Raw genomic sequence first — 12,089 nt, forward strand, 5'->3', positions numbered from 1 at the left:
TTCAGTCACCATGAAATACATTTGTCGAACTGATTCAATTGAAAGTAAATGCACCGACAAGTTTCTTTTTTTCTTTTTTTTATGGGGTCGGGAGTTAAATTCCTTCATCTTGCGTCATGAACAATCTTACGTCATAGAGCCATCGATAAGCTCAATCTCGCGCTGAAATCACTTCATGGCATCCTTTAAGAGTGCAATGATGATCTGCAAATATGTTTGTATAATAGCATGCCCATTAATTCTAACATTGTTGATATCCAAGAGTACCCACTAGCCAAATTAAATTCAACTTTATCTTATCTATATTCGCTCGACTCCAGTTCTACATCACGAAGAATTTAATGATTAGTCAAGCTCAAGATCTCTCGAAGTTTCTCTTAGACTGCGGCGCGATTGTGGTGCGTGTGTTAACCGGGAAATCACTCCTTCAAATTGTTCGAAAGTTGGAAGAGTGGTGAAATATAAATATAATCGTTGATATTCATGTGCGTGCGAAAGTTCTGTTACGAGGTTCTCTCTAGTGGTAATATACTAAAATATATTTTTTGGTGAAATGCCGTCCATGCAACGTGATAAATAATGACTTTCATAAACCCTTTTTACGACGGGACTAACCTATGACAACGTGAGACCTTAAAAATTGACTTCGTTACAGTTAATTTGAAATAATTTGAATGTGTAATATACGTTAATTCAGCTTTTCAATTTGTTATAGCTGGATGCTAAATCAATAAAGAGGGTGAATAATTCAATATTCAAGAAACATTCTCGAATTTAACATTTGTGAATGTTCTTTGAGTTCTGGCTCCAACATTGCGTTTTGAAGATCCAGAAACAAGGCTGCTTTGCTATGAAAAATTTATAAAAAAATCATATCCCCAGTGTAAAATCATTTTAATCAAATTGGACAGTTGGAGGAAAATGCACCGATGATTTTTTAGATAATCCTCCTACGCAAAATTACGTTCATGAACAGAGTGGTACGTACTAGCTTCAAGATGGACTTGCAAAAATAGATTAGAAAATAAAGTAAAATAAACAAAACAAAAATGAAACGTTTCAAATATAAATAAGCAAGGCGAGGACGATGTTGTTCCATAAATTTGTACTGGAAAAAGTATAGGCGGTTGGAAAAATGGATGGCTACCAGCTGGAAAATATGCCTATCAGAGATGAAGAAGCTACGATTTCACCGCTGACACCTCGAGAGCGCTTAAAGAAAATCTGTCAATGTTGCATTGCTGGCGATTGGAAAACCGCAAAATTGTACCTCAACGGTGGTGTGCCTGAAGAGAGTCGACAACAGACTTGCGAGGCCACCATATCTAGGCAAAAAATTATCCAATACATACTAAGCTCCGACTTCACCAACCCACTCTCCCACGTTATCTACGACTTGACCATCAGCGGGGAACTAGACAAGGGTGGGTCATTTCTTCTGGAGACCGGGGAAGAAAATTGTTCTTGTGGGTTCCATGATTTACTTGCCAAAGACCATTTTCGAATGGAAGGAAAATGTGGTCAACAATTTCAATCAAGCAGTTTCTTCTCAATTCCAAATAAATTTGTACTGATCCAGATACCAATAACCCAAACGAGGATAATAGAGCTCCGCCTTCTTGCCTGCAGAAAAAAAAGCCGAAGAACATTCGCGGTGCGAGACTTAGGACCCTTGATGTTACTTAACGAGGACCCGCGAGATAAAACAACGATTGAATTCTTGATGAAGCACGTCACCAACAAAAAAGCACGTGTGGCCGAGCCTCTCTTGTACGTCGCCTCGAAGATGGGAGAAGCGAGGATTGTTAAAGTCCTCCTGGAGAGCGGTGTCACGGCGAACATTCGCGACAGCGAAATTCGTTCAACGCCTTTGCACTTGGCAACTAAGATAGCGGCGGAGATGGTGGTTGACTTGCTGATACGCTACGGCGCGGACCTGAACTGCACGGACATTTTCGGTCGGACACCACTCCACTACGCAGCCACGAACGGATGGACAAGGGGCACGGAGATCCTGCTCCGAAACGGAGCTACAGTTGACGAGAGCGATAATAACGAAACGACCCCCTTAAAATTCGCATTGGAGGGCGGACATTCCGGGGTCGCGGACTTGCTGATACAACACGGCGCTAACTTCGACTTGCAGGAGTACTTCGATAAAATGCCGTCGCTTCTACAGCTATTCGTAGAGAAAGGCGATGCGCAGGGCGTGAAATTAATGCTAGATATCGCGTTGGTCACCGCGACTAAAAGTGAGAGCGCGAGTTGCTGCGATAGAAATTCCGAGGGGCCACACCAGAATAGACTCCAAGTAAGCCGAGTAAAATCTAGGACGACCCCATTCCCTTTGGACACTGGAATTTGTCCCATCTCCGAAAGGCACATCCAAACGGCCTTCGAGAGCGCTTGCAGGATGGGCAAAGGGGACGTCGTTCACGTTCTCCTCCACTACGGCGCAGACGTCGATGGCACAGGAGTCATCACACCCCTACACGATGCGGTCGACTACGGTCGCAAAGAAGTCGTCGAGATACTCCTAAACCACGGCGCCGACATCGAGATCCTGGAACGTGACTTTTACTCGGCTGTCACGATCGTCGTGCTGAGCGAACGCGACGGGAGAACCAGGCCCGAGGTGTCGTACTCCAAAACAGCGCATATCCTGATGACACTTCGAGTGCACGGCGCTGACTTCTCCACCCTCGCCGGTGCATCGACAGCAAACTGCGGTCGTAAGTTTACATACTCCCCAGAGGGTTTAGAAGCAGCCTTAGAGATCGGATTCATCAGGGAACCCGATTTGATCCACCTCCTTCAGCACAGGATCCGATTCCACGATGAGCATTATCACAAGTCTAAATCCCTGGAATCCACGCCGATGAACATCTTAGGGCAGTATGTGGTGAAATTACAGGCGGCCGGCCTTCTATCGAACCCTGTTCTGAAGGATAACTCCGGGAAAGCTATGCATCTGAACAAGCTAGTCACCCGCGCGGAGAGGTTCTCGCCTGCTCTGCGAGAGAAATGCGAGGTGGAAGTCTTGAAATTAAAGCGTGTTATCCTAAATCGGAAATATAATTTCCTGGAGTTGCTGTTTCTCTCTCCGGATCAACTGGTCGAGCTATGCCGGAAGGAATCGTTCCAGAAATCTTACCGGAGAGTCATGAGCTGGTACGACGAGTTCCCCCTGTACTGGCTCATGCTGTGGGGGCGTGTCCTCGAGGGGGACAACCGGCGCCGGTTGGTGGACTCCGCGTGCCGGATCTGCCACTTGATGTTCAACTGGGAGTCCTGCGAGACGATGACGTCATCCGAGGGGGTTCGGATTCCGTTCGAGGTTAGTGAAAGGGTGGTCGATTGCCTCGGTGACCGGGACTTGAAGCGGTTTGTGTTCGAGCATGAGCGTGATCCCGTTTGGCGGGGGCTGTCGTCACGTTTCGACGATGTCAAGCTCCCGGCGAACAGAGACGCGCGTTATAAGCTGAGCATTGGCTGCAAGTAGAGTCCCTTTATAGAGAGAGTTGAGACAACGCGGCTTATGGATGTCACAAACGGGGAAGAAGTTTACACAAATCGGACTTTTTTTGTAGTCTTTGATCAACCCATTCCCGAATTCCTGTCTCCGTTCCCTCTCTCATTCCATTTGTTCCTTGTCGTACCCCACATTCCCCGGTCCATTCCAGTTTATAATCTTTGCAATTGATGAAAATGTAATCTGCATTCCCGTTTGTGACACTGTGAAGACCTAAAATACGGGAACCAATCAGATGTGGATTCGCATTGTCTTTACTCTCAGTATAAAGGGACTCGAGCTGCATGTATTAAAAATGCCCGGTACGCCCAAAAATGGGTCAGTCACGTTGGTCACAGAATCGTGTTTTAATGTTTGATCAGTTGAAAATAATAAGATGTGTCCAAACAGCAACTTTCTACGTTCGATATTAACTGAGATATCGCGCCTTGGAAAATTCGACTAATGATGTCATCCACCGCGGTAGTGGCACCCTTGGTTTCTTCCACCTTGCTTTCACTCTTCAGAAAGATGCACACTTTCACTGGTTACGCAACGTAAAACTCGCATAGAGGCAACATGAAGGGAACCAGGGGTGTATTACGGCGGTGGATGACTGCATGGACCGAATTTTTCAAAGCGCGATATCGCGGACGGCTCCTCTTTTTTTCAACTGATTGGTAAGAATCAAGCATCAAAACACGATTTTGTGACTAGCGCAACTACTCCATTGAGTTCACGAAGATGACTACAAGGATTTTTATACTAAACTGCATTATTTCATTCAGTTGCGGCTGTGATGTGATTTCTTTCGGATCAAAGCTGGTGAAAACCACTTTGTAAATTCTGGATCTCTTCTGTTAAAAAATCATTTCTTACTAAATATAAAATCCTATAAATAATTTTTTTGGAAAAATGTATATGCTATTTTAAGAAAGGATACGGGTTGTTTTCTATTTGCATCATCAGTATGATATTGTGTGCAACAACATTATTAAATGATTTAGCTCACAAAATAAAAATTGAATTTTTGATAAAACTTTTTTATTTATATTTTGTACCTTTTGTGCCACATTCGCAAGGAGTTGAAGATAATAATCAAATATAATTAATTGATCTTAAATCACTTTTAGTTTTACCTACTGAATTATCACCTTATATCAAATTATAAAAAGTCAACACAACAGAATCAGAAGAAATTTTAAAAGAAAATAATAATTAAAAGGAAGTAACTAAATATTTTTTTACAAAATTGGACAAATAATCTCTTCAATATGATTACTTGTAGCGTTAAAACAAAACATACATCATAATTTTCGAGGATATTCTGGTGTTTCTTCACTTACTCTTGAAATTGTATGCAGCTTTCAGCGATTTAATTGGTAAAAAAAAAAACATCACAAGAGGAGCGCAAAACTCGAGAGAATCATTACAATGAAAGTATAGTTGCTCCTTTTTGATACATACTAGAATTTTTGGATAAAAAGAAGGTAATTATTAAAAAAAACTAACGTGAAGAACTGCTCAAAGGCTCCACTAATAAGTTAGCAGATCTCTAACAATTTTGCGATTCACAAACATTAACATAACATAACAATAATGAAGGAGAGAGCAGCAAATAAACGTTAGGACAGCGGCAAAAACGATGACCGCCGATCAAGCGCCTTCACTTCGGTGGGTATACCACAGAACCACTCCAGTGCGTGTTTAGTTGCTTCTCTGCGCCTAGACGTTCCTGCGCTTGTGTGACAGCACTCAACTATTATGCCGTGTTAAGAAAACGCATTGTAAACATTCGGACGTTGCGAAATCAAAGTAATTTTTTTCGAGAAAAGTTATGCACATTTTTCTTTACAATTTTCAGATATTTTTGAGTAAATGTGAATTAAATTATGTGATAACGTAAGCACTAAATCGCAAGAAAATTTGTTCTGTATCTGCAGCAATGATTCCTAAAATGTTCATTCAACGTTTTTACCTGGCACGGCATGCAGCAGTACATTAAAAAAAAAATTCCTTCATAAGTATAAATTGATGCTATGCAGTATTCCTAGCTTTTGACTGAACAAGCTCTTCTTTAAAGCTTTATGTGCTATCGATCGAGTTTCAACTCAACGATCGGCTGCATGCGAAATAATAATTAAAACCATATCCTTCTCCGTCAAGTTATTTCAATCGACTAATTCCTATATTGCAATTTTATTTGTAGATGAAAGCCATTGACAATAGACATGCTGCCCATTGAGTTTCAGTAATCTGATTAAGGACGCAAAATTAATATTAAAATTTCTCAGTTTACCTTCAAAAAACGGCAACATGTTAATTTTAAACACATTTATAGCTAGAGTTCGAAATTTCAAAAGCAGGTTTCTTGTAACTTCAAGTGTGGACTCGGAAAATAACGAAATCAGCAGAAATAGTGACGCATTTGTTGCGAACAAGCGACTACAAATGAGTCTGAAACAACGGAGCAGAATCGAACTTTCCTCTCTTAATATTTTTTCGCGAGTAATGAGAAAAAGGAGGGATTCAGAAGTTATAATTCATTTTCGCCTGGCAAACCCTTTCGACCTAGGAGCGGCGCTAACAAAGGTGCGGCGGTTCTTGGAATCCGAGTTCCAGTGCCAGAATTTATTCAGATCAGCATATTAATTTATTCCGCGTGGGCAGGAGGAACAATGGAGGAAAAATGAAACCGGGACGAAAGAAAAACAAATAAAGCCGTAAGGTCGCCGCGAGTCGAGAGACGAATGGTAAGAAAAACCCAGAGAGCGTTTTCGCAACGCGGAATCGGGGGCCGTAGACGCCAACTTGTGCCGACATGCATTCGATGGCGACCAGCAGTGCTCCCATTCCATGTCTGTCAAAATTTTTGGGATTCGGAACGTTTTTGTTCCAATTTCTCTCACTCCATGACCGTTAAAAGTTCCGAGATTCCTTATAGATTTTTTCAAAAGTTCTGAAAAAGTTCCGGAAAATTTCGGAAATTACAAAAGTTCCGGGAAAAATTTAGGAAAATCTAAAAAAATCCGGAATTTGGAGCTAGTTCCGAGAATTGAATCAGTGAGAACAAAAACACACCAACTCAAAAAAAATGAAAATAATCAAGACACACGCAAAGCTGCTTAGCAGTTGACGAAGTTAGTACAAGAAAAAGTTTTTTGGTGCTGAAAGACAAGTATTTAAGGACACTTTTAAGGTCCTAGTCGGAACGGATGCATTAACTTTGATGACCTTTGTGAAAACTCACTCTCTTTAATGGAAATTGGGCATTTTTGAGCACCGAGTTGGTGTGTTTCGTTCTCATTGATTCAATTGGGAGCACTGTTGGCTATAGACTAAAATGGTATAATAGGAGTTCACGGTTAAATTATTAGGGTGGAGGGATATTCACTCGTTGCAGAACTTTATTTTCATGTAGGGTGTAGTTTTTCAATTAGCAAAAAATATTATGATGAGTCCCAATAGTGACAGGATGGTCGTAGAATAGTGCTAGGTAAACACCATTCTGTGGGGATATCAAGGACGAACGCGCGTTGATGACGGCGCAGAGATACAACTATTCGAGCTTGATGGATGTCCATGTTGTATGCGCAAAATTGAAGGCGCGTTGTCGTGAGGCGTGATTCGCGACGCTCCGCTCTATGCTGTTTATGGTGTGTCGCTTATATTCGGGGTAAGTTAAAAAACGAGGACCGAGCACGACTCTTTTATTTTCGGTTGTGTTAACACTCGATTTTTTTCTCTTTTTTTCAATTTTATGTCTGATTCTTAATTTAGGATGTATTTGTAGACGTATCTCTAGAGTTGGTATGTACCGGCACCGCAACTTCCCCAACAGAGATAATCGGGTCAACTTGACATGGCTTGGGATTTCTGGGATTAGTTGTTAAAAAACATCCCTGATGACCGATTTTTTTCTCTTTTTTTTTTCAATTTTGTGTCTCATACTTTCTTCACGATGCACTTTTAAATCTATATCCAAAAATCGTGTATACCGGTCCCATACAACCCGTGGGCCACCTTTTTTTAGAACCACCCGGGCCGATTTGACCCGGTTTGGGCGCATCACTGCCGTGCTAAGGAAGAACGCCGTATGAGCCTTCAGACGTTGCCATATTTTCTCCAATAAAAACCCAATTTACTAGGAAAGTTGTCGATACTTTTCTTCAATTTTTCCAGACAATTTTGTTCGCAATTTTATCTGAAACGTCTGAAAATTTCAAATAACAAAACGCATAAATTTCTTCAAAAATAAACGTTTTATCCGGGGCAATTTGGCAACTCTTGAATGTTCATACGGCGTTCTTCCTTAGCACGGCAGTAAGGGCTAGCGGTCCAAAATCCAAATTCTGACGACTGTCTCAATTTGACAATCTCTACGGAGGCACAGCGGACTTGATTTTGCACCTCGCCTCCGCGCCGTGTCGTGGCGTCTGGGCCGCCTGCAGACTTTCAACTTGGGCGAAACTTTTTCGGGGCGGCACGAGAGACAGGAGCGGCGAGGCGGTCGCAATTAGCCGGCGAGGAGGAACCCAACGCCGACTTAAAGATAATCAACCGTTTTGTTGAGGTCCTCTCCCAACTCCCGCCGAGACGAGAAGTTTCGGGTGCCCCGAGCCCGGAGTAGAAGAGAATAATTACTGGGCTGCGGCCGTCTGTTTTTGAATCCGGGAGCTTGACGACCAGAAGAAATGCGGTTTGAATAAAAAGCGAAGAGTGAAGTCGTTCTGTTGCGAAGGGGGAGACGATGTAGATTCTCCAGGAGCCGACTCGATTCGGAAAAGAAAAATCTACCATTTAGTATATTCACGAAACGAAGAACAATTTACCCACATTTTTTCGAGCTGATTTCTGTGGAAATGCAAAGAAGGAGAAACTGGTAATCTACCATTTGGTATTTTCACAAGAAAAAAAGAACAATTTACCAGATTCTCTTAAGCTTGTTTCAGTGGAAATGCAAAGAAGAAGCAAATGGGCATCTACTATTTGGTATACAACTCGACTAAAACTAGTTTGAAAGTTTATTCCGTGGAAAATTCACAAGTAAAATCCGACTTTAAAGCATCAAAATTTTGAAACTTTAAACACGTATTTCTCGAAATACCAAAAACTGCACTTATGCGCCTTGTCCTCTGAACCCCTTATGCGATGTTGTCAAAAAGGTCATACGACGCAATTCGAATTATCAACCCGCAATGATCGTGACGTCATTTCGAAAACCGTCCACAGCACAGAGCGGACCCGAGAAGACAATCCAGAAGGAGAAACGGAGGGCGCGGCGCAACATTGCCACATCCCTCATCAAATGTAATATTCGCCGTAAAAATTATACGCAATTATCCGTAAATTAATTAATATTTAAGGGAAGGAGAGGCAACACCGCGGATCAGGGCCGAAACTCGGAAATGAGCGAGCGCCTCCCTCGACAACAGTTAATGTTCAGAAAACAATTAATCTTCGTTGAATTATTAATCGAGAGCAAAAACGGGAGATGTTCTATCATCGGGGCGTCGCGGGCCGGGCCAATATGTGCTTTGCGGTCGCCCCCCTGGACCGCCCCCCGCCCCTGCCCCCTCCCCACCAGCCCACCGGGGGGCGGATTCGATTCTCGCTCGACATTCCGATGGTCGGCGGGTAAATGAATAAGCGGATAAGTTTCGGCTTCGCTGAATCCTCCGACGACCCACTATTCAAATTCTTCCCGTGATTTCTTGGACGTTTCTCCGGCGGGGTTGCTCGGTGTCCTTGGAAATCGGACGGGGGCGCCTTCATTTCGCCGCTATGCAAATTGAGTTACTTGGAGGTTAAAACTGTGGTGTTGCACATTTGAGTCACTTGCAGAGCAACGTTAAAAATAGTTTCAACCACATCTGTCGGTTAGCACTGAGGTAAAAAAACTGACCTCATTTTTTGGATTATCATTCATTTCTCGAGATACTTTCGTGGGTCTCACGAAAGAATCGTTGGGAAAAAAATTGGTCACGAGGAGGATCCCAATTGGGTGGAAGTCAAAAGTGTATTCTAAATATGGTCAATGAAACCGTTGATCGTAAATTTGAAGATGCAAAGTTCCGGTTAAAAAGTAAGAAACATGGAAGTTCGGATCAAAACTAATGGTGTTCCAACCGCTGGATCTGCTTTGTTAAAATGAAATTTGAAACTAATCCTGGTCTCCTCACGGTTCACGCTCTACTAGTTTCAGAGTCAGATAATTGGTGAATATCATCCCTGGATCTGACAATGTCTCACTCACCCGTTCATTTACTTTTACCTCGATCAACAAAGCTTATTGGGCTAAATTTCGTCGATCCATGTCAGTCTGCGACTGTGGCAACGTCATCTCCACTTGCAGGATGAGTCAGTGGGTGCACTCTCTAGCTCTGTGTAGCGGTCGAAGTTGAGAACAGAGTTGCCCTGTTGTTTCGGGAAACGCCGATGTTCCGCGAAAGAAAACCGACTTTCACGACGGTGAAGATTTGCTCTTTGAGATAAGCAGAACTTCACAATAATCCTGAAAACAGGATGATGATACTCCATGATTCGTGTAATTCAGTCGCTTCTAGAGGAGCCTTTCTCTTCTAAGAAATTGATTTGACTGAGATCAGAGCAAAGTAACTAAGAGCTGCATTGCAGCGATACAGTATACTTCGGAGTTTTTGCTTCTTAACATGGAGCTTGCTGTCTTTAAACCAGAAGCTCAGCAAGCCGCTGTTCTTTCTAAAGAGCAAACGGTATGTCTCTGTAGCCCATAATCGAATCGATTTTCTTGCATAAGGGCGCAAGTTAATTGGAGCGGTTCGAGACTGCCGTGGAGAATCCATCATTAAAAGAATAGACTAACGAGAAAATCTGCCTACACATAAACTGCATCTGATTATTATAAGGAGGAAGTTCTCAAATGTCTCTCCACGAATTTCACTCAGTTGTCGTACTTTTTCACACAAAAAACGGTCAGCTTTTCAGTTTTGTGGAGATATTCGCTATAACGTAGTAAAACCCCACCAAAAGTTCGATGCATTATGTTCCTTAGTTTCTGGCTTAAAAATTGAGCAGAACGACAAAAAAAACATTGAGAAATTTAGTTAGGCTAACTCTAATCAAATCCTTTCAACTGCCCTTGCTAATTTTGAAAATTTACGATAGACTTGCGCCCCTACGGAGACAATGGATTAAATTAGGTATGCCTGTAAGCTACACCCTATCATTACGTTCAGTGTAAGTTCCCCTTGTCTACCTTCAAAGTAATATTCATTTGGTTTACCTATTTATAATATTCATTTCTGAAAAGACTGATTTAGTGGCTACTTCATACTCGTCTCTCAAGTTTGAACTAAAGGTTATGATCTATTGTTTTCGTTTGAACTATTGCAAGCGATTCTCAAATACCTCAGGCATCGTAAATCGATCAGTCAAATATCGCAAAAATGGCGTAGCCACTAAATCAGTCTATTAACCTTCTCAGAACTGTTTATATCTTGACACTCGTAGTGAATAAACCGACTCACCCCCGTAAAATCTGACAAGGTGGATGGTTGATCATGGCGGAGGCCCTGAGGGCACGCGGCCTCGGAAATAGGTCGAAAGTAGCGCGATCGGGGCGGCATTAGCGGCTAATTGATAAAGTTTCTTGCCTATTCCACTGGGAAGCTAAAAACCTGTGGGCCGCAAATCCAAGTTCGCAACTCCGTCGCGGAATGAATTAACTCGCTAATTTTACTAGTGCTAGAGTTCCACTCCACCGGTCGCCGTTCGGGGCTCGAGGCACGACGGTCGGACGACCATTTCATCGTCTGTCCATCTGTGGCTCCTATCGATTTCCACCGGAATTTGGATGAACTTTAATACAGCCATACATGCTCAGAAAAAGTTCAGACGTACTTTTGGTAGGTATTCACTATCGACGGTGACATTCGGTTGGTCAATTAGAATTGCATGATTGATGGGCTTGTGGGACAAGCCGCATAAGTGCACTTTTTGCTATTTCGAGAGACACGTGTTTAAAGTTTCAAAATTGCATGGATCCTTATGGCGGAAAGAAAGTTCAAACTGACTTTTTGATGCTTAAAAAGAATTTGGGCGCAAATTTTCCACAGAATTACATTCAGACTAGTTTTACTTAAAATCATTAATATCTCAATTGTTTCAAAAACTGCACTTATGCGCCTTGTCCTCCAAGCCCCTCAATCACTATAATCAAAACTTCGGTTCGCTCATCCAACGAAGAAGGAGAGGGGAAAGGAGAATAAAACTATGGAGAACAGGAAGAAGAGGAAGAAGAAAGAGAAGATAAAAGATGAGGAAAAAAGGAAGGAAGAACACAAATGGAATAAGAAAGAGAGAGAGGCAGAGGAGGGGTAGAAAAAGAGGGGAGAAACGACGAAGCAGATAGAAAAGGAAAGGGAGAGGGTAAAAAGAGGGGTGAATAAGATGAAAGAGGAGAGGTAAGAGAAGGAGAGGGAAAGAGGAGGGCAAGATAATGAAAGGAGGAGATCGAGGAGAGGAAGAAGAATAGCAGAAAAGATAAACTTGGTCGAAAAAGGAGAGGAAGAAAACATGAAAACGAAAAAGAATGAAT

The 12,089-nt window shown here is 42.3% G+C and overlaps 2 protein-coding genes across 4 annotated transcripts in view; one reads left to right on the forward strand and one right to left on the reverse strand.

Moving 5' to 3' along the window:
• Positions 1–12,089, reverse strand: part of Sema1a (semaphorin 1a) — a 583,530-nt gene that overhangs the window by 134,521 nt on the left and 436,920 nt on the right. The gene's annotated exons all lie outside the window — the stretch shown is intronic.
• Positions 164–4,604, forward strand: LOC140224784 (uncharacterized). The gene has a single exon (XM_072301437.1). It carries the CDS (start codon positions 1,136–1,138, stop codon positions 3,500–3,502), a length of 2,367 nt encoding a protein of 788 aa, XP_072157538.1. The 5' UTR covers positions 164–1,135; the 3' UTR covers positions 3,503–4,604.

The sequence above is a fragment of the Bemisia tabaci genome, chromosome 6, assembly GCF_918797505.1.
Source record: "Bemisia tabaci chromosome 6, PGI_BMITA_v3".
Taxonomy (NCBI): Eukaryota; Metazoa; Arthropoda; class Insecta; order Hemiptera; family Aleyrodidae; genus Bemisia; species Bemisia tabaci.